The sequence below is a fragment of the Lissotriton vulgaris genome, chromosome 10 (genome assembly GCF_964263255.1).
Source record: "Lissotriton vulgaris chromosome 10, aLisVul1.2, whole genome shotgun sequence".
In the NCBI taxonomy this organism is placed as follows: Eukaryota; Metazoa; Chordata; class Amphibia; order Caudata; family Salamandridae; genus Lissotriton; species Lissotriton vulgaris.
In genome coordinates, this window is record NC_141698.1 from 414,341,975 (window position 1) to 414,365,566 (window position 23,592).

General features: G+C 48.1%; 1 protein-coding gene across 1 annotated transcript in view; it reads left to right on the top strand.

Moving 5' to 3' along the window:
* EME2 (essential meiotic structure-specific endonuclease subunit 2) overlaps nt 1-23,592 on the top strand; it is a 162,327-nt gene that overhangs the window by 88,514 nt on the left and 50,221 nt on the right. Inside the window, exon 6 of the mRNA XM_086941244.1 lies at nt 2,365-2,480. Within this exon, the coding sequence (XP_086797370.1) occupies nt 2,365-2,480 (116 nt within the window). The remainder of the gene's footprint in view (nt 1-2,364; nt 2,481-23,592) is intronic.

Below are 23,592 nucleotides of genomic sequence, written 5' to 3' on the forward strand. Positions count from 1 at the left end.
CTCTCTGTTCCACACTTTTTCTCTTGTACATGGGTGGGTCTATGATGGTAGATTATTTTAATTAACACCTTGGCTGCGCAGGATATTCCTCTCCTGTGCTGGGCCATAATGATAATGGGTGTGCTCATGACGAGCTCAGCTCGTCATGAGCACACAAGCACCGTGCCTCATGACGAGCTGAGCTCGTCATGAGCACCAAAGGGGTTAAGATACACCACAACACTGTGACTTAAATAAGTCTGTGAGGGAGTTATAACATTTTTAGAAGACCCCTCAAGTGTTGGAAACACAGATTTGGGTGTAACTCTGGATGGACAGGCCCATTGTTGGTTTGTAACAAGTAGGGCTAGGGGCCAGGTTTTAAGGCTCAAGTCGGTGGTGGTCGGGATAGTTTTTAGGGCTGGGGGTCAAAGCGGGGGGCTTGGGATTTTTTAGGGTTGAGTCGGAGGTATTTTTAGAGCTAGGGGCTAGGGTTTAGGGCTCAGGGTGGGGGTGTCAGGGTGGTGGATTGGTGTCGATTTTAAGCAGGAGGCTGGGGTGTAATCTTTACCACGCATACGCCTTTAACAATCATGCCTTTACAAAAAATGTGTTGTAAAGTCATGTTTGTTAAAGATATGCATGATAAAGACGCGGTCCTAGTAAAAACTGCATTGTTAACACATGTGATATAAACGCATGCGTGTTACCATCATACAACCACATTTATTCTACTTAATCTATATGAAGATACTTTGTTTTCCTAATTACCTTCTCTCATAGGTATTGATGATGTTGTGTAAATGTTATATTGAATTATTCCTGAACAAACAAAATTTCTCCCACTGCAAAAGTTCAAGATGCTGACTTTAAATTAGGCACTTCCAGCTGTTTTGAACAAAAACTAGCTATTAACAGTGGACCTTCAGAGCATTTCACTTTGTAGTAATCACTTATACAAAATATTGCTATTTGACCTGCACTAATACTCAGCATTTTCACTGATATATTGCCTCTAGCAGTTACCTTTGTACAGGTACAGAAGTTGACTACTTCCTTTTCTTTGGATGTCTGCATAGATAGAACTTCATGAGGGGTGTAGCAGAATCCAGTATGGCCCGGTCTTCAAGAATCTTTTTATGCTTGCGTTCTCAGTGAAATATTCCCAAAAAACACAGGTACCATAAAGGGCAATTGATTGGGTCCTTATGCCTTGAAAAAGACAATGAATCTTATCTTGAAGAACAGTGACTTGTCTTCTGGTAGTTTCGGACTGCAGTCCTAACTATATCTTATAGACTAAGGTATGGGGATGTTCAGCCTGACACCCCAATCTTCCAGCACCCAACCCAATGGGGCATTATACAATCAAGTCTTCCTCAATGGAGGTAACTTTGAACGGTATTTCAATCTTTACTTTATAGTTCAAGACTCAAAGATGCTGTACTCCAGTGTATTTTCTCCAAATTATTTTATTTAACAATTTTATTCATATTCTTTTAAAATTCCAAAACAGCCATAACGTGTTTTGAGATAAAACCTATTTTTCAAGGCATGACAGTGTATACTTGTTATTTTGTTACTTGTGCTCACCACATACGTTTACCTTATCTGGTGGGCTTATCATACTGAGTGTATAGTTATTGGTTTACAGTGGCCATCAGATAAGTTTACCATACCTGGAGGGCACAACAAATTGAGTAACACATATATTCTTGGATGCCTTGAAAAAGAGGTTGTTCCTTGAAACGTGTGCTGGTTATTTGGAGTGTGTAAAGAATTTAAATTAAATGATTTAAAAATAATTGGATTTGGTGAAAATACACGAGAGAGTACACCACCATTGGATATTAAATAAAGTAACAATTGGAATACCATTCAAAGTTACTTACATTAAGGAGGACTTGAGACTGTAGTCTTCCTGCATTGTAGTAGTCGTTCATGTCACACTATACATCTTTTTATGCAGTTTCCTCTGCTAAAGCATTGCGGTCTGGTGCTGGACAGTCAGTTAAAGACTGCCCCATTCCACTACTTGTTCATGCTCCTGACCTCTGGTGGGGTATCAAGTCTGCCTTGCATAGTTGGAGATAGTAGTCGTGACTGACTCATTAGACTGTGAGGGGAGGTTGTGGCTGACTGCAGATATCTCTACTTGGCCCTTGTGAGAAACATTAGATTAATTCCTCTGCATAACTTTCTTTGAGCTCAAAACAGTGATTTTAGCCCTAAAACGCTGACATGAAAGTTCTAATTTAACAACAGTTTCTGGTACCGCCGCTAGTTGGCAAAGTACCTATGCATTCATGTCAGTAAATAGACAATGGTCTAGGAGCAACAGATCCTCTATCAAGTTAATCGTATTTGTTTGACTTTGTCTCTCAGGCACTGGTGGTTTTGCAGTTGTGGTCCCACACTGATGTTCTCTTCTTGGACACCTGGCTAGAGTTTGCACAACATATTGTTGCGGTGACAAAGGCAATAGCCCAACGGCCTTTCAAGTGAGTACATCTCAAGCTCTTTTTAATTTGCTTAGAGGGTTAGTAATTAGGAGCCCTCTGGCATACAGACTCTTTGAGATTTTATGTGGCTGTTCTGGTGAGTAGTACCAAGTGAATGTTAAGACAACCAGTATCCATTTGGAAAAGGATGTTCGAGGCATGTATGGGCTCGGATGAGTGAAAGTTGTTTTTCTTCGAGGAAAGTCTTTCGACTCACTAGGTAGTGTGACTCTTTCTCTTGCTGGTAATGTGCATAGTAATCGACTCCATTGTTAGAATTTTATCTTCCGCCATCTGGTTCGGACGTGTGTTCCTCAGTTCCAGTTCAACACTGTTGTGGTGCACTTTTCTCGGTTCATACCTGCTTTCCATTAGTATTGTTATCAACCACTGTCCTCTCCCTCTCTCTTCTGTTTGGGTCAATGACTCTCATTGACCACGGCTGCGCATGGGCCTTCGCTTGTCTGGGCCTTACTTCGATTCTTAGGCGCTCCCCCCCACCATGTCCACTCGGTAATAGAACGGACGCCCTTTCGTTTTTGTCCTCGGCGTCACAAAATATCCTCGCACCCTTCTCCATCAGGTGTGTAATCTATGCCTCTCCCCCGAACACGACGAGGTCAGCTGCAATGCTTGCCGCTCCTTCAGGTCCAAAAAGACTTTACATAACCATTGGGCCCGACGCCTCAAAATGATTTGTAGGAGTGCAGACGATACACCAGACTTTTTGGACCCAAGAACTTTCAAGTAGAACATCACATACAAGGGACGTCATGGACGAAGGGACCTTCTCCCCCAAATGTAGCTCCTGCTCCGAAGTTGATATGCAAGTTCTACCTCCTGCCCTACCAGTCGTGAGTACTGTGTCTCCACCACCTCAACATTGACCCCAGCAGACCACCACATAGCGTTGACCTCCCGTTTAAGAGTGACCTAAACATATTGTCAGGCCACTGGGTACTTCGGGCCATGGTCGGCTCCGACCACCGTCTTTGGACACGCCCAACCCTAGCTCAGGCTGAAAAAGCCATCAAAGCTGCAAGTTTCAGAGTCGCCCACCCCAGCTTCTGAATCGAATTGAGCTTCAGACCCAAAAACTTCAGAATTAAAACACTGAATGCTGTTGGCTCCAAAACCTACCACATTGGAGCTGAAATCTTTGGAGCCAAAGACATTGGTATTGGAGCTGAGAACTTCGGCATCCAGCAAAACTGGCCATGGATCGGGGTCTGTGGGACCATTGTTTGAAAGACTCCAAGACGAACTTGACTTTCGGCTAAAGCATGTTATGATCCATCCTGACTCAGGCCAAATAATCGCAAGACACCCCCTCCACCCCACCAACACTGGTGCACAACCATCCAAGAATTATTACAAGAGGGTGGTGGCTGGGAGAATCGGTGCACACAACATAATATAGGTCCAAGGTAAATGTTTTCAAAGGTGAGTAAATTATTGTCCATATATCTTGTTTGTTGGTGCTCTGGGAGAAGGGAGAGCCACCTAGTTTTCCTCTGTTGGAAAAGAAACTTCTCCTCAATGTTACAAAAATCTCCAAGCACTCAATGAATCAATGATTTGTGATTGTTACAGTGTCCACTGTCCTTTATTTGAGCATCTGAAAACTTGAAATTGCAGTTTATCTGTTTAGTTGTTGCCTTATCCTTTTGGAATATTTGATTACTGGTTCGTTGTCCGGACCCAGTACCAAGCATTTTCTTGTGTACATTTCAGAGAATACTTTTGAGGCCCTGATGAAGACTGATGGTAAATTTAAAATAACAGACTTAACGTATTGGCAAAGAACTAAACAGATCAACAGCAATGTAAAGTGTTCGGATGCTCAAATAAAGGACAGTGGACGCTGTAACATTCACAAATCATTGATTCATTAGCGCTCAGAGATTCTCACAACCTTCCAACAGGCAGCTGTCTTTTAAAGAAGCTTTGGGCATCCCCACTCCACCCAAACAGAGGAAAATAATTGACAAATCTACAGGCCCAGTGCAAATTATTCCACCACTTATTCTGGCTACACTCCATTCCGCCTCACCACCTACTTTGGCATCTGCCTCTGTATCATATTCCCCTGAAGGTTCCATGCAGTCTTACTTAGACGGCAAAACTGATGGGAACACTATGAATATCCTACCCCAGGATGATCCATGGGACATGCATGACTCTGATCCACCAGCTAATACAGACCTGGATCTGTACCCTAAAATAACATCTCTCCCAGATGACACTACTGCTTACTGTACTTAATTGGTAGGGCTGTCACCTTTTATAAGGTGCACCTACATAGAGAGCCCCTTGAGGATGGCTACTTATTTGAAACACTCTTCTCCATTCAGCGTTCTACAGAATATTTGCCTATGCTTAAGGATATGCTCCGTCACACCTCATATTTAATGTTCTGGTCCTATCTAGGGTTGTAACGCCATCAGTAGATAAAAAGTATAAGGTGTCCCCTAATTGCCCCATAGATAAAAGGTCAACTTCCACCAGACTCTTTAGTAGGGGCAACTGCACATAAAAGAGCAATTTTTTAATCATCTGGTGAAGCCCTTCCACCAGATAAGGAAAGTAAAAAGATTGATGCAGCTGGAAAGAGGGTGGACAGAGAATCTGGTAATCACTGGTGTATCACAAACTCTTGTCTGCCTCCTCTTTAGGTATGATAGCACCCACAAGATGGAGAAGCTCCTTCAATACCTCCCAGAGGAGCGCAAAAACACGTCTATCATATAGCTTCTGAGGGTAAGTTAATATCTAACACAACTATACGTTGTGCTCTTGATGCTGCTGATACTGCAGCAATAGGAATAAACTCTACCGTATTACTATGCAGACGCGCCTGGCTTCGGGTCTCAGGGTTAAACCTGAGGTACAGCTAAATGTCCTGGCCCTCCCATTCAATGGGAACATCTTTTTGGCCCTCGGGTAGATGCCCACCTAGCAAAAATCAAAAAAGAAAATGAGACAGCCAAAGCCATGGGAGCATTGCAGGAATCTACTCACTGTGGCTCCTTTCACCATTAATCTTACTGTTGAGAGTTTAGGACTATCTCTTCTGAAACCTCCATCTCATACCAGCGGCCACAAGCTCAAACCACCTCACCTAGAGGATACTACTGAGGCTCATATAAGTGTAACATCTCCAGAGGCAAAGGCAGATTTACCAAACCATCCACCACAAACACCAAACTCTGACTTTTTTCCCCCCAAAATTTTGTATTGGTTTCCATAACAGACAAACTACCTCATCTTCACATTTGTACGGCCATTACGCAGATGGCCTATTGAGTCTTACGTATATCATTCAAATCTGTACAGATGAATTTCTAACCTAACTTTCCTGGCCCCCTTCTCCTGCCCCCACCCCCGTCAGTGTGCCTCAGCCCAATTGGTCCCTCCAGTATCTCCCAGCTCTTCCTATAGTTAACGACTCCACATCAAAACATAACAGAGAACAGGTTGGGAGATCCGAAAGTCAAGCATTACTTCCCTATGTCTCCGCAGGGATCCTCTAGCATCTCATACCTGGGATGGGAAAAAACTGTCCTTCTCCCTCAACCAATGAGACCTACCACCCCTCCTTTTATCCCTCATGGGTCATTCTCCCTCGTTCCCTCCCCCTGATCTAACTCTACAACTTCTTCCTCCCCCTCTTCCTCTCTATCCGAAGCCTTGAGCTCTGCCACCAGCGCACCCCACATCCTTGCTGTCTCCAACGCCTTCTCATTAGTGGTACGCCTAGCAAGCTGCATGCGAAGTGTCCCCTCTCTATCCGCCCATTGTAAGAAACTTGCCCTCCATCTTAGATAACTGGGTCCTGTTCTTGACTTCCAATGCGTGGTGAGTTCTCTCTTCGCCATTATCAGCCCCAAATCGCAAAACTTGCTAGTTACTTTAGTGCGGGGGGGTATGCGGGAACCAGAGCAGCAAGCAGGTCCCCATCTCTGCCTCTATCTCCCGTCCTGTAACCCAGGACAGGCACGCCATCACCTCCTCCCAGTAGGACCCCAGCCCTGTGCAAGTCTAAAACATATGTTCAAAATCGGCCCCATCGGTGTTACATCTCGGGCATGGTGAGTGTGATCCCCCCTGATACCGTAAAATTTTCACCGGGTTCAGATAGGCCCTATGTAGCGTGAAAAATGGAACCAATTGGAACCTGCCGTTGTGTGTGCCTTTCCAGGTACGCGGCAATAAGTGTGGCCACGTCGACTCCGGGATTGGTTTACCTATGTCTGCCTCCCATTTGCCTTTTAGAGTGTCAAGGGGAGGTATCCGCTCAGTCGACAGCCGTCTGTAGAGGCACGTGATAGTTTTAAACGCGCCAGCCGCCATGACGACATATTGCCAGCCCAAAGAAATCGGAGGTTCTAGCAACCCCATCTTCCACTGCTTTTGAATACCCGCCACGAGTGCAGCATGTAATAAATAGTCGCCCCGCGGCAATGCAAAACTGCTTTGCAAATCCTGAAAGGACAACAGGCCCCCATCCTATACAAGTCACCCCAAGCTCCTCCCAGACAGCCAGTGCCGACCAGTCCCCTCCATGCGGCAGGGCCGTGCACATGCCCAAGGGGATCTCCGGGGCATAGGGGCGAAGAAATCCCGCTCGCCTTTGACTCCGGTTCCAGCACGAGCGAAGGGTGCACTCCTCAAGTGTAAGCTGATCAAGCCCTAACTTCTGCTGGAGAAGTATAAACAATAGCACATGCCTGGGAATTATCCTACCTTGTGGACCCTCCGGTCCTCTAAACTCCTGTGCTACCGCCTGCGTGAGCTACTGCAGCTGTGCCGCCAGGTAGTACCACTCAAAATCGGGGGCCGCCAGTCCCCCCTCTGCACGCGGTCGCATCAAAGTATTCATTGCTACCCGCTGTCTACCCGAACCCCAGACAAAACCTGTAATCAGGGACCTGAGCTTCTGAAAAAAGGACGCCGGAATCCACACCAGTAACGTTCGAAAAAAATAAAGCAAACGCGGGAGCGCCACCATTTTCAGCAGCCCTACCCTCCCCGCTACCGACAAGGGGAGGGTTCGCCAAAATTCCATACTGCCTCGGAGGCCCCTCATCGCTCCGCCCACATTTCCTTCTAGGAGGTCGGGTTGAGTGTGATATATACGGACCCCCAGGTAGGGCAAACATCGAGGCTCCCACTGCTGGTCCCCCAGTATCGCAGGCATCTGGACATCTCGAGCCATAGGAAATAAACAGGTCTTACTCCAGTTCACCCTCAATCCAGAAACGCGGCCAAATTCCTGAAGCAAGTCCTTAGCTCCACTCAAAGATTCCTCTACGTCCGCCAGGTATATCAGTAAGTCATCTGCATACAAGGAGATATAATGAATCTCCCCCCGCAGTGATAGACCTTCATAAGACCTTCCTAGCCTGGCATGTGCCGCCAGCGGTTCAATCGGTAAGGCGAATAATAGCAGCGATAGGAACAACCCTGGCGGGTACCTCTACAAACCTGATACACCGTTGAAACGGTGCACCTCGTGCGAACCCTAGCTGTAGCAGCATTATACAGAGGTTTCGTCCACCGCACAAACTGACCTCCCAAACCAAAGTCTTGCAACACTCGGAACAAATAAGGCCATTCCACGCTGTTGAAGGCCTTCTCAATGTCAACCGATAACACTGCTGCTCCCAGTGTCCTGTCCCTGTCACCTCCTATGACTCTAATCAGCCGGCGTATACACGTCGCAGTACTCCTGGTGGGAATAAAGCCCGCCTGGTCCGGGTGAACCAGAGAGGTCATGTGCTCCAGCAGGCGCATTGCCAAAATTCTACTCAGGATTTATAATCCACTGTGAGCATGGAAAGCGGTCGATATGCCACTCTGGAGCTGGGGTCACCACCTCTCTTCAATAGTGGGACTATGATCGCCTCCCTGGTGGTCGAAGGCAGCCTTCCCATTTCCCATGCCTCTCTGTACACTGCCTGTAAATGCGGCGCAAGAAGATCTATATATGCAGCGTAGAATTCTACGGGGAGGCCATCAGCTCCCGGTGTTTTCCGTCTAGCCATATGTTTGATTGCTGTACGGATCTCCCCAAGCGAGATATCCTCCCCCAACCCCTTTTCATGCTCCGGGTCTAACCTCGGGAGCCGCGCCGCGGTCAAGAAGTCTGAGGCGCCAACAAGGAGGTCCTACATCGAACTCTGATAAAGCTGTGTATAGTAAGCTAGCAACTGGTTATTAATTTCGGCTTGCGGGTATACTAAACCCCCGGCCTGCGCAGTCAGCGACAAGATCGGGGAGCCCCGGATCGCCGGGTTAGCCAGCCAGGCCAATAATGATCCTACCCTGTCTCTCTCTGCATGGGCTCTCACAGAATACTCCCTATAATCAAAACAGCGCAACCTTTCGATCTGTACTGCCACCCTTTCGCGTGCTGCCACAACTGCTTCCTGCCCCTTCTCCTCCGCATGGCTATCCTTCTCTGCCTGACGCAGGCGATCTTCCTCTTGTTCTATGTCACGCAACAACGTTTTACGGGTTCCCGCCGTTGATGAGATACACACTCCCCGTACCACTGCCTTAAAGGCATCCCAATCCGGAGCTCTACCGGAAGCCGACCCCGCATTCTCCGAGAAGTAGTGTCCAATACCCTCTCCAACTTCCACTCTAAAAACAGGGTCCTCGAAAATCATTGGGTTCAAGCGCCACGTAAAAATCACCTGCCGCTGTCTGGACCACCGCACCGTTACCAGACAGGGATTGTGATCAGAAATAGTTCTCGCCAAATACTCACTATGAGACGTTCGCTCCTGAGCTCCCAGAGCACAATATACTGTCCAATCGTACATGTAAATCATGCGGCACTGAATAAAAGGAATAATCCCTAACCGTGGGGTGGTGAGTTCGCCACACATCCACTAAATGCCAGGCAGATTGCCATTCTCGCCGTACCTTTGCCAGTCTATGGACCGCAGATTGGGCCAGTGGCGGGTGAGAGCGGTCCAGTTCCACATCAGTGATTGAGTTAAAATCGCCTCCTAAAAACACTGTACCGGTCAGGAAGGGCGCCAACTTCCCCGAGGCACGCGAAAAAAAGGCTGATTGATCAATATTCGGGGTGTACATGCTACACAATGCCACATCCCTCCCATCTAACCGACCCATCACAGCCACAAACCTCCCTCCTGGATCTACCAGAGTTGTCACAGGTTGGAAGGGAACACCTGACCGCACCCAGATCAATGTCCCCCTTGCAAATGCAGAATAGGTGGTGTAAAACAATTGGCCCCTCCATCTCCGCTGCAGCGGCCGCCCCTCGGCTTGATCAATATGAGTTTCCTGCAGGAAGGCCACTTGTACTCCCCTACGTATTAAATATGCATGTACCTTGTAGCGTTTTGTCATGGAGTTCAGCCCCCGCACATTCCAGGTAATACACTTTAACTCAAGTCGGGTCCCCATAGTGGAGCATGCAACAAAACAATGTCCCCCATGGTCTAACAGGCATACTGACAGTCCCCTGAACACCAAAACAGTCCCAACGAACCCCCATCCCTCCCTCCCCCAGAACAGGTGCTAAACCATAATAACCCATCCAAACCCAATCCAGTCTAACGGGCTTCTCTGGTAGTTACCAGAGTCTCACAATTAACGTGAGGTCGAGGGGGCGACACTACACCAATTCGAGCTGGGCTACGATATCCTTATCCTTCCTGCCCGCACTCAGCCTCCCACATGTCGTGTCCCCTGGGGCCACCCAGACCCAGCCAAACCCCCACTCCAAGCCATCATCTCCCATCTCCCCCGGGAGAAATAAGACAATGGAACAAGCCACCTGCCAGCATTAGTAAAACACCACCGCCCCCTCCCCCAACATCCGTCACCATCGTAAATGTACCCTCGTATTACTTGCAGACTGGGATCAGGAGTGTTCACTCGTCCAATAGTCCATCAGCCGTCCCTGGCGTAACATGAGGCAAGTTCTGTGTACCCTCCGCCGAGCCATCAGAAACCAACGCCTCCGATCCCGGCTGAGACCCCGAGTCCGCCACCGAGACAGCAGCCGCCGCCCCCGATATGACAGAGACCGCTTGCAGTGCCGCCTGTCTCTCCAAATCTGTCTGCGATGTGGATGGTACCTGGCTAGCCGTCGGGCGTTTCCTGGTTCTTCGACCCCTCCGGGATTTCGGTCGGTCCTCCGCTTTCCCATCTTCTCCTCTATGACCATCAGTTCCAGCTCGGTACAGCTCCAGCAGTTCCATGGTTCGTCAGGCGAACCATAGAAAGATGCCTTACCATCTACCATCACCTTCAGGCGGGCCGGGAATAGAAGAGAAAACTGTATGCTAGTCTACAACCCTCCTACTGCCTCGACTCTCTCTTTAACGGCATTAACCCACCTGATGGCTGATCTTTCCCTTAAGCACCAGCATTTTCTGGTACTTGGAGATTTTAACCTCCACGTGGATAATTCTCTCTGCACGAAAGACAACTACTTGTTAGAAACTATGCAGAGTCTGAACTTGCTCCAATTAGTTAAGGGTCCAACACATACAGCTGGGCATACACTTGACCTTATCTTTGCCAATTTCTCGAATATTATAGTTCATCCTCCTCTCCCTCTTACCTGGTCAGATCACCACCTTGTCCCTTTTGACTTAGAGCTAAGTTCTGGACCTAGACCCACTGTCCTTGGTAAAGAGCTGGGAAGAAGGTGGCATAAAGTTACCTGCACGACCTTAGACCCCTTACTCAACTATCAGCCGGACCCTTTGTCTAGTGACATTGATGAAAATGTGTCCAAACTTAATTCCGCGCTGCTCCTTGCCATTGATTCCATCGCCCCTCTCAAACCTATTACCTCTGCTAGAACTCGCCCCTCTGCCCCTTGGTTCTCTCCGACCCTCCTTGAGGAAAAAAGCCGCTGCAAAATACTAGAACGCAAGTGGTGGCAGAATTATGACCCTGAATCTAAAGCAATTTACAAAACCGCTTTGAAAAAATTCCTTAAACTAAAAAGAGTTACCATGAGAGACTATTTCTCTCTACAAATCTCTAACGCTAAAAACTCCTCTAAAACCCTTTTTAATATTGTTAAGGAATTTGTAAACCCTCCCGTCAGGGCCTCGCAGAACCCCTCTAGCCAGGCATTATGCGATGGACTGTCTGATTATTTTTTAGAGAAAATTTATAAAATTAGAACTTCGTTTCCTACTGAGGTACCCTCCCCGGTCCCCCCTGTCATGGCCCCGGAATCTGCTTCTTTACAGTCTTTTAACGAGTTGACTCTTGAGACCGCACTCAGGCTATTCACGCAGTGCAAATCTGGCTCTCCCTCCGACCCAATCCCTGCCAAGGTCATGGGTGACCTGGCCCCCTCACTGTCTAGACCCTTTCTATCTGGAATGCCTCCCTCTATCATGGCATATTTCCGACTACTTGGAAAGAGGCTTTGTTGGTCCCCATCCTGAAAAAGCCTGATGCCGATCCTACAAAATTTAGCAATTATCGCCCCATCTCCCTCCTCCCCAAACCCGCAAAAATTCTGGGAAAGGCCGTGCAGCTACAACTGACAGAATATCTGGAAAACAATTCTTTACTGCACGATTCTCAATCCGGCCATTAGAGCGGGCTTCAGTACCGAGACTGCTCTCTTGGAAGTATCTGAGACGATCCGTGAGTGTGTGGATAGGGGCGAGGAGGCCATGTTGGTCCTCCTCGACCTATCCGCCGCTTTTGATACGGTTTCACATAAAATCCTACTAAATCGTCTAAGGCAGGTTGGAATTGGTGTCTCCGCATTAGCCTGGGTTGAGTCATTCCTTACGGGCAGAACTCAGAAGGTGGCGCTCAGGCCTTTTAAATCAGAGGGTAAACCCCTGCTGTGTGGTGTTCCGCAGGGCTCTGCCCTGAGCCCTCTGTTTTTTAACATTTATCTCGCACCCTTGGCTGCAGTGGTGTCCTGTGGGGTCAGAGTGGTCTCTTACGCTGATGATACTCAGCTGATATTCTTTTTTAGAGATCACTCTGACTCCACCTTTGCCAACTTCCGCCAATGTTTGGATAACATCTGTGCCTGGATGACCATCAACTACCTTAGGCTTAATACTGATAAGACAGAGGTCTTATTTTTTAACCAGAAAACTCCAATATCCCCCAGCCTGTGGTGGCCCACAATGCTGAACCCCTCGCCCACTCCTGTTTAATTAGCACGTAACCTTGGTTTTCAGTTTGATGAATCACTTTCTTGTAAAACGCAAATCAACAAGGTCACCTCAGCTTGCTTTGCGAAACTTCGCATGATTAAAAAGATCTTCCCTTACCTCCCCTTAGACGCCCGCAGAACAGTCACTCAGGCCCTCATCACATCTCATTTAGACTACGCCAACAGCTTGTACGCCGGTGCCCCTCAATATCTGATCGATCGTCTTCAGATCGTGCAGAATGCGGCAGCTAGACTGATTGGAAATATCCCCTACCCTCAGTCGGTTGCTTTTTATTGCAAAGAGCTACACTGGCTTCCCATTGCAAGCAGCATTCAATTCAAGATTCTCACCCTCGCCTTTTGTGCTATCAATGGCCTTGGGCCAGGATACCTGAAAAAGCGAGTGGTAATATCTCAATCAGTCAGATCTCTGAGATCTAACAATTTACGTCTCTTGATTGTACCACGCTTTCGACGATCCAGAATGGGCGGCAGAGGGTTTAGCGTAATGACTGCTAAACTATGGAACTGCCTCCCACTTGACCTCAGGTTTTGCCCGTCTGAATCCCTCTTCCGTAGTAAACTAAAAACGTGGCTGTTCTCCAGATCATGAATCTAGTCCTACAATTGTCCTGTTCCCCTCCTATATTCCTGAGTTTCTGTTTTAGCGCCGGGACACCCCTCCGGGGGTAGCTGCGCGCTGTATAAGCTACTTAAATAAAATAAAATAATAAAATATGCCCTCATCTCGGAGGGCCTTCTTAACTGCTAGAAAGGACGATCGGCTGCGCTGAACTTCGTAGGTATAATCAGGGTAAATGGAGACAAAGACGTTGTCTACCCGGTAAGGGCCCGCTGTCCGCGCTTTCTGCAAGATAGCGTCAGGATCTTTAAAGTGCAATAGGCGCACCAAGAGCAGGCAGACGCGCCGGCACCCGGTGAGCCCGCTCCAGTGTATAAAATTGCGACAGTCCATCCGGGGCGACTACATCCCGCAACCAGGCCCCTAGATATGTTACCATATTGTCCCCTTCAATTTTCTCGGGTAGACCAACCACCCGAATGTTATTGAGCTGATTGCGCCCTTCGGCATCCTCCGCCCTTTTCTCCAAGTGCTGCACTCTCCGTAGTAAGTCTCCTATGGCTGTATCTGTTGCCTTTTGGGCCGGCTCCAAGACTTCCAGGGTCATTTCGGCCTGTTTGACTCGGTCTGATAATTTCCCATGGTCTGCCCGCAGCAACCCCAGACTCGTGGCCACCTGAGCGATGTCTTGGCGCGACGCGTCCTTCATGTCTGCTATAGCCTTCAGAATTTGGTCCATCTGTTGTTGCTGCAGCCCCGCATTCGTCGCACCCGCGGAGTCCTGATCTGGGCTGTCCGGAGGGTCTTCAACGGGTGTCGACGCCACGTCGGTCCCAGCTTTGCCCTTGGCTTTCCCATTGTCGAACACCGACAGCGAGTCGAGTGGCACAACGGCGCTTCAGTATGCAACCAACAGGCTCTGTTGCAGGTGAGCACCCCCAGATAAGCCAGCCGTCTCTTCCTAAGCCAGCACCCCAAAGCGTACCTCACTCATCCTCAAAGGCTGGGAATTACCGATCCGGCAGGCTCCCCCGTTAGCCAGCCAATTTACTCCTTTACCACATCGACCACCTCCGGTGTAGCCTCCGCAGTCTCTCTGTGGACAAGCTCCGAGGCTCCGCAGTGTTCTCCTGTACCTTGTAGCCACAGCCACTCCTCCCTGCGCCGGCTGCTCAAGCACACCCCATAGGGAGAATGACCCGCATGGCTGGGGGTCCCGGCGTCATGCCGCTCTGCGTCCCTTCTCTCCCAGCCCCTTCAGCAACACCTCCAGCTGCGGGGAATGAGTCTGACGGCCCTCCAGTTATCTACAGTACCTGTGCCTCCAATAGTCCACTCTGATGGTCTATCTATTCCTCTCCGTCCAGCAGCAGACACCCCGGCTCTCCACAGTCACTGTCAACCCCTCAGGATGGGGGTGATGGGGGGGTGACACTGATATCAATCGGGGCTCCCGGTCTCCTCTTGTCGATGGGTCCAAGGAGGTCACAATGGTTAAACCCCTCCTCAAGTGCACCTCTGCATAATGCCCCGGTGGGGAAATCAGCTCCACAGTTCCGCCGGTGCTCCCAATCCGCAGACCTCCGTCCCTCGGCCGCAATGCTACCGCTCCGGCCGGCACAAAATCGGCTCCCCCAGCTCTCGCTCCGCTACATTCCAACAGCCGGGGGTCTTTACATCAGTAGCCCCGCCCCGGGTTCCGGAGCTATATGCAGGTATCAACGCCCGGTTACAGCCTGGAGGCTGCGAGTGCAACACTCCGGCACTCAGCGCGGCCGCCCCCGGTCTGTCCACCTCACGCGGGCCACATCCACTCGAGGCAGGGGTTCCGCAGTACGTTCTAGGCCCAGTGAAAATGGCTGGCGCCGTCTGCGTAGACCGGCAACGGAGTCCGCCCTCAGACAGGCAGCGCTGCCCCGAGCAGCCCGCAAATCGCCCACGGGAGTCAGCGATGTTCCAGGGGGCTCCCTGGTGTCACAGGCAGCCCCAGGGCAAACAGGAAATCAGGATTGTGAGAAGTTGGCCTGATATATGATGTTTCCAATTCTGGAACCACCTTGTATCAGTCCAAACAATCCCTTATGGTGTCTGGTTGTAAGTCAACCTTATAGACAAGCTATCCTAGTGGTAGCATGGACTAAGCAGCCTTAAAGGCTAAACTCAAGAGGTCGTGTAAAGCGAGCTGTTTTACCAATCACAATCCTATAATACCAAATGAAAGGACACCACACAAGTATATATTATAAAAATATGTGTGTTTATTACTAAAATAATCCCCAGTACTCTTTATGAGCAAAGGGGCACAAGCGTTAAATCAAAAGCACAGTATAACATATGAAAGTTGCACAATTATGGATGAGGGCGAGTGGCCACTCAAAACATATATTAAGAAAGTGGTATAAGAGATACCAATCGAACAGTGGTTAGGCCTAGGGCATCGCTGGGAGCAGTCGGGACAAGCAATGCTGAAGTCGGGAAAAGCCTGCGGGATTCGGGTGCAGCACTTAAAGCACACGCATGCACCAATGCAAAGTCATTGGTGCGTAAAAGTTAGACAAATAGAGTTTAAGGATACTTCCGCTGAACCTAGAAGGACAAAACTTTAGACACAGACCCTAGAGGTGTGTACCAGTGTGGGAACACCGGCGTTGCTGAGTTACCTCACCCACAGGAAGCGGGTGCATAGGGTCGAAGTGGCGTCGGGTTTCGTCACGCAGGTTGTTGGTGCTTGAAGCTGAAGATGCTGCAGGCGATGTGAAGGAGAAGTGTCCAGTGTGATCCAAGGGTGGATCAGAGTTGTAAAGTACCTGAAAGCAGAGGGGACAGAGTCTGGGTCACTCAGCAGTGACCAGGGTGGAACCAGGACGGAACCAGGCAATGTCGGGCGCAATCAGGTGGTTGTCGAGGAGCTTCTCTTCCCTGCCACGTGGGCTCTGGGGCATCTGCGACGTCCAGGAGCGGGTCACGAGCTGTCCCACGCAGGCTCTCACCGTCGGCGCTGTCGGCTTCAAGATCGGAGCAAACAACACTTGGCAAGAGCAATCCACGCAGGATTGGAAGATTGCTTCTCACTCGGTCCAGGAGGGTCAGAGTGGGTGCTCCTTTTCAGAGGAGCGGGTGCAAGTCTGGAGCAACCAGAATCACAAGTCGTATTTAGGTTTTCTTCGGCACAGGGGCCACAAGCCAGCTGGCAAGTGACCGGGCCAACGCGTTGAGCCAAAGAAAGCAGAAGGGCCCCACGCAGCACTCGTCGAGTGTAGAGGGGTGAGCTTCGGTGCAAAAGTGGCTCAGGGTTGGGGCTTCTCAAACCCCGGTGTACAGCTTCGAGGGTCACTCGTGGGCTGCACAGTCAGCGTCTCATGGTCTTTACAAGATGGCGTGCCCCACGCTTCCGGTCGCCTACACTGGTCTCAGCTCTGCAGGGACTGTGGATCGGGCTGTAAGAAGGCAGGCAAGCTTGATCTCGTCGATCTCTGTCGCTCGAGTTCCGGCGGGAACTGCAACAAAGCAGACGTCGAGGTGCTGGATGGTGCCTGTTTGCACAGGGTGGTCCTTCCTTGACCACAAGGGAGATTCTTCAGTCTTCTACGTCGAGTAGGATGTCGAAGGGTCCAGAGTTTTGTTTCAAATGTTTCATCAGGATAATCTGAGTGCGTTGGCACTGCTCCCATTCTTATACCAATCTAGGGGGCTGGATTACCTGCTAGGTCCCCTCCTATGGGTGGGACCCAGGAAGGGGGTGGATACACCCCTTTCCCTTTGATCCAGGCCGCGCTGGGACTGGGGCTGGTGTGCCCCAGAACCGGTTTGGCCGGATTATGCAAGGGGCAGCCTTGTGCTCCCCAGGCAGTGTCTGGTTTATTTCAAGCCTCCCTGCTACAATCCACTATCTCCTGTCTGGGGTGGTGTAACACCTCCCTGCGACAGGAAAGCCTTTGTCCAGGCCTCCTCTGCTGAGTTTCGGTCAGCAGCAGGAGGTCAGACTTGTGTCTGTGGCAGAAGCATCCATTTTGTGGATCTGAGGCTCTTTTAAAATCAACCGCGTTTTAGCAAAGTAGCATGTTGTCTCCCTCTAGAGGGGTGGAATGCTACCCCGTCGCCAGGACTGGCGAGGGGGGTAGTATTCCAAATCGTATGACACCTTACACGACATGTTTTGATAAAGCCAAACCTAAGTTGACATATAACCGCGAGGATTATAATGCCCTTAATAGTATATGGTATGGCATTATCCCGGAACAGCTTAGGGAGTTGGTCCCGACAGCTGCAGACAGGCTCAGCTCATGCTAGAGCACCATCTCACATAAAACCAAGCACTCTGCCTCCAGGATTGTTAAGGCCTGCCATAGGAGTGACTGATAGGTATATATGTGTCCAGATAGGTTTAGATATAGGTATACTATATCTAAGCAAGGGGTGATTACACCACCTTGCCCCAGCTGAGTGATCAGCCAGTTGTGTCAATTTTAGATAGCCAGCCAGGGGTGGCAAAAGTTATGCTGCAGCCCCTGATAGGCCTTGGATGCACCTATGCCCTGGGCACCTATAGTGCTCTGTACAGGGGCTGATAAGGTGACCCAAGCCAATCTAGTTATGCACCTAGGGTACATGGAATCCATTTTACAGAGAGAGCAGATAGCCTGGGGCCCTGATTAGCAGGGAACAAGGCCAACTAAGTCGAAAACCAGCTAAACACAAGGCAAAAAATCTGGGGTAACCATAGTCAGGTAGCCACCTTCCTACAAGGATTTTGAGCGAGGCGAGCGTGGAGTTCTTTGCTCATGGAGCCATACTCGCTGGTGGCCAAGCCACGCCCCCAACACCAAACTCTGACTTGCCACTCATTCCCCCTGATCACCCCACACCTGTCGGGGGTCGACTACTAAGGTTCTTTCCTGCCTGGTGGAGCACCACTTCCAACCAGTGGGTGTTGGATATTATCCAAAATGTTTATCATCTCGAGCTCACATCCATACCTTCCAGCATTCCACCTCGCAAACACACACTTTCCTCACAACATCAGCAGTTGCTAAGGGAAGAAGTACAAGCACTCCTCAAAAAAAGTAGCTGTGGAACCCGTCCCTCTCCATCAACGGAGCACATGGTCCATTCACTATACTTCTGTATTCCCAAAAAGGACAGGTCCCTCAGACCAATCTTGGTTCTCAGACCCCTCAGGACCTGTCCTGGATGTTTGGCCTGGACTAGGGTCTAAACTGGAATGGCAAGGCGTGCAAATAAAAAGGAGTTGACCCCAGTTAATGGAGTTGACTGGGGTGAATGTTTGATTTGTTCAGCATTCCGCTCATCATATGCTCTTTTTGCATTTGTCGCCCTAAGTGGTAAGGGTATGCCCAGACGTGGGTCCAGTGCTTGCCACGCCACCAGAATCAAACAAGTCAAGTTGATGAGGGGTGATACTCCAAAATCGGTCCCAGGATGCTTGTTTCTGGTCCAGGGAGGACCTGACCTGGCAGTTTGGGCTGGACTGTTCCCTTGGAGAGCAGGAGCAAGACTGATTTGCATATGGTTGGCTCTGAACTGGAATGGCGTGGTATGCAAAAAAACAATGTATTTAAACCAAATCTGTGTCTTGGGGGTGAATATTTGATTTGTTCAGCATTCCGTCCGTTATCTGTTCTTTTTTTACAATTCTCAGATCCCTAAACCAGTACATTCTCTCAGAGCATTTTCACATAGTCACTCTTCAAGATATCCCGCCGTTACTACAAGGCGACTTCATCGCTGCACTCAACCTTAAGGGTGCCTACTTTAATATTCATATTTACCCAGCACATTGCCGATATCTAGGGTTTCTAATAAATGGTCAGCATTTCCATTTCAAAGTGCACCCCTTTGCGGTCACTACAGTGCTCAGTCTTCATCAAATGTCTTGTGGTAGTGGCTTCTCACCAGCGTAGACAAAGCATACATGTCTTTTCATATCTGGAAGACTGACTGATCAAAAACATAACTTGTCAAAAGTGTTACCAACATACTCCAGTCACTATAAACCTACTGCACGAACTAGGTTTTACTATTAGCGCCTTAAAATCTAGCCCCTTCAGATCTAACCTTCCCTAGAAGCGATTCTCAACTCTCAACTGGGAAAAGCTTATCAAAATATTACCAGGATGGTCATTCCAGGCACTCATTCCCCAATTCCATCCAGGTCAACAGGTAATGGTGAAAACAGTCACCTCGGTATGATGACTTCATGTATAGGCAAGGTACCTCATGCCAGATTACACATGCCTCCGTTGCAGGAGTGCTTAGCACACCAGTGGTCTCAATCATAGGGTCAATGGGCAGATCTAGCTTTGGTAGGCCGTCAACCTTGAAATTCTTTGCAATGGTGAAACACCAACTAGCGTTTAAAAGGTCGGCCTTTCCAAGACCTAGTTCTGCAAAGGATCATAACAATGGAGACCTCCCTTACGGGATGGGGAGTGGATTGGCAACATCTCACTGTCCAGGGACACTGGGCATCAAGTTAGCACCACCTCCACATAAATCACCTGGAGTTACTAGCTGTTCACCTAGCACCAAAAAGCCATCCTTTCTCACATCATTAGGCCTCATCAAAACGGACAACATGACAGCCATGTATTATCTCCAGAAGCAAGGAGGCGCCAAATCCCCTCAGCTTTCTCATTTAGACCAGGCCATTTGGAGGTGGGATCTTCGACATAACATTCACCTGTCAATGGAGTACATACCGGGAGTGGACAACGACTTTGTAGATCTCATGAGGATGCGCCCAAAAATCCACAAGTGGGAACTCTATCCGCAAATCCTCCACCAAAACTTCCAGAGTTGGGGACAACTACAAATAGTCCTCTTCGCCACACAAATGCTACCTGCCCAAATTTCGCTCTCCAGGTTTCCACACCCACAGTCCAGGGGCAACGCACTTGTCAGAGGGTGTCGAGATGCCTCAGATACGGAGCTGTATAGCCACTTTACTAGGTGCCCAAGGTTAAAATGGAGTGTAACACTGGGTGTGTCTTAGGTTCTTCCCTATCTCCCCCTCAGACCCCCAAAATGTGTGCAACAGTGCCTCATATCGGAGGAATAGACTTGGCGGGAGGTCAGCATTAGTCATTAAGTCATCTAAAGGAGAAAATGTGCCCAAGTGGTAAAGATTTCCTACAGTGGTTGTTACCCATATCAGTCCAGGCCTTCAGTTGGTCAACTAAGAATATGGAGAGCGGGCCTCTATGCAGGAGTCCAATCAGTGGCAGTATTGGGGAATATAATGGCATGTCTGCCTTTCTGACCACCCCTTTATTCCAACATCGCAGGACCGACACCAGTAGCGCTGTCTGGGTTAGGGCTTCTACTTTAGAGCTAAGCAACTTGACCATAAGCCATGTCGAACCTGCCTCACTCCCAGCCGGGTCTAGGTCCTCTAGCAGTATCCCTTCCAGCCACTGAACAATCCACTGCAGCTGGGATGCCAAGAAATAATGCTCAAAATGCATGGCTCCCAGTCCCCCTTCTCTCATAGGGCATTGCAGAGTTGTCAGAGGGACTCTGCGCCTGCCCGTGTCCCAGATGAGATCTCTCAGCAGCGATTCTAATTGACGAAACCAGCTTCTTGGAACTGTAAGCAGGAGGGTTATAAAATAATATAGCAGGTGTGGGAGCATGACCATTTTGCATAAAGACATCTGGGACATAATATGTAAGCGCAATGAGCGCCAGAAGGCCACACAGGACCTAAGGGCTCGAAGCGCTCTTCCAAGTTTGCCTTCTCGGAGATCCTCCAGGGAATGATATATATGAATCCCTAGTTATCTAAAAGTGGCTTGGTCCCAATTAAGCTCTCCTTGAAGGTTCTGGGGTCTGGAAAGTGAGAGGTCGATCGGGAATATATATGACTTACTCTGATTAACTTTTAAACCGGACATCAGGTCGAATTGTCCTAGTAAGTCAAAGTCTGTGGTAGTTCATACCGTTGCGTCTTTCAGGTAAATTAATAAATCATCCGCATATAAGGAGATAATTTGGTCCCATCCTCGTTTGGATTTTTCCAATCCCTTTCCACCCCTTCAGAACAGAACAGCTAGTGGTTCGATTGCGAGCACGAACAAGAACGGTGATGGGGGCTGCCCTGTCTAGTCCCCCGGTGGATAAGTAGGAAAGGAGACTGTATAGCAAACCAATTATTTTTGTACCGCCCTATTAATCAAGTCATTATACTTTTATTCGACACATGTATCATAAAAAGTACAAACATGAAATACATACATAATTATAAAAACAGTTCATTACATATATAATTACAAAACAGTTCATTATTTTAAAAAAGACATCTAAGAGTTATGTGGAAAAATTGACTTGATGAGCATTTTTTAAAATCTTAGTCCTAATGATCCAGGCACATGATAAGAACTTTGCAACCCCACAAATAGTAACCATAGAAGAGGTGTCGGAGATAAGAATACGCAAAGCTGATTTGTAATCTCTAACCCCAAGAATCTTTAGTACTGTTTTTAACCATTTCTTCCTAGGTAAGATATATGCCTTACAGGCAAAGAAAAAGTGGCCCAATGATTCCTCGGGGTTTGTACACCCTGGACACATTTTATCCTCTTCCCTCCTGTTGTTCCATCTAGATGTAAAAGTTTTGAGGGGCAGTGTTCCATGTCTAAGTTTAAGGTATAAAGTCCTTTCCAGAGGAACCTGAATGAAGTCCAAAAACAATTCCAGTTTTAGGGTGCATTTATGGGTCAAAAAGGTCTCGGTCAGATGACCCCAGTTTGGGTTCTGTAGCGCCTTGGTCTCTATCCAATCCCAATATAACTTTTTCACCACTTGTTTTGGTGGAGGTGATTGGGATACCCAAGCGTCGCTTAAACCCACACTTGCTACAAGCTTTTTTAATGCATTTAGCCATCTGATTTTGCCTGAGGTGTTTAATTTTAGTATTTCATCTAGCACAAGGGCATAATTAGCTAGTTCGGGGGTCCTCCTCAAACGAACCCAATATAAGAGGGGACGGAGTTGGAGGATATCCCGAATAGACTTTCTTCCCAGGTCTAAGAATAAAGGTTTAAGTGGGGTAGAGGATGGAAGCGACACCAAGTCCCTCATAAACTTGTTCTCTGATCGGACAAGGTCGTTGGTATTCTCATTGCCCCACAGTTCCGAGCCATAAACAGCTGAGGCAATTGCTTTCCCCTCGTAAACTGATAGCGCAGGGGCAACTGGCCTACTTATAGAGAGGCGTTGGTTTTTTAAAATAGTGCCGGAGACCCTTTTAAGATTTAAAATCATTTTACATATATGGGGTTCCCATTTCAAGTGGTTATTGATCCTAACACCAAGATAGTCAAACTCATCGACCACCTCTAAAGGAGATCCATTCAGGGTAACGTGGATATTACTATATTTCCTCTTAGCGGTCATGACCATTAGTTTAGTTTTGGTCGTGTTTATTGTGAGTCCCCGTTCCTGACAAAAAACACTAAACTGATCAAGAAGAGTTTGGAGACCTGTGGGGGTTTTTGATAAGAGGAGGGTGTCGTCGGCAAAGAGGAGGGATGGTATTTTCTCCCCCGCCACAATGGGGGCATCGGCCGGTGTGTCTTGCAGATGCTTCACAACCCCATTTATAAAGAGGGAAAATAAAGTAGGGGCCATCACACACCCCTGCCGCACCCCTCTGTTGACAGGTATACTCTTAGTGAGTTGCCCCTGCACCCCCCAGCGTATCTTTGCATATGTGCCCTCATGGAGTTTGATGATAAGATTTAGCAGGTAAGATGGGAAACCCATATCCAATAGGACATTCCAAAGTTTAACACGGGGTATTACATCAAAAGCCGTTTTGAGGTCAATAAAAGCCAGGTAGAGGCTCCCTCTGGCTATTGACACTGTTTTCCAGAAATTATATACTCATAATATTGTGCGACCTTAAATGATTATTGGCTGAGACAGAATGATATATCAAAATTTAGAGACCATTTTATTTATAATTTTTTTTCTCCTTCTATTTGTTATACATATTATTTATCATTTTTAACAGTTTTTTTCAATTATTTACATAAATAACATTCAAATACATACATTACATATATTCACATAACAACACAAGAAAGGGAAATGGAAAGTGCTATACGATATATTCGGTCGGTGGAGAATTTGAAGAAGGCAATGCGGCGGAATAGAACTATGCGCGTTTCGGCCAGTGGCCTTCGTCAGGTGACCGTAATTCGCAAGTTAAAGTCATGGCAATGTGCAACAAAGACCTAAATCAAAAACACATAAAATACATATATAAATATATCAGTCGCTATTGTACAACAATTCTTACATCTTAAAAAACTAAAGGGTCA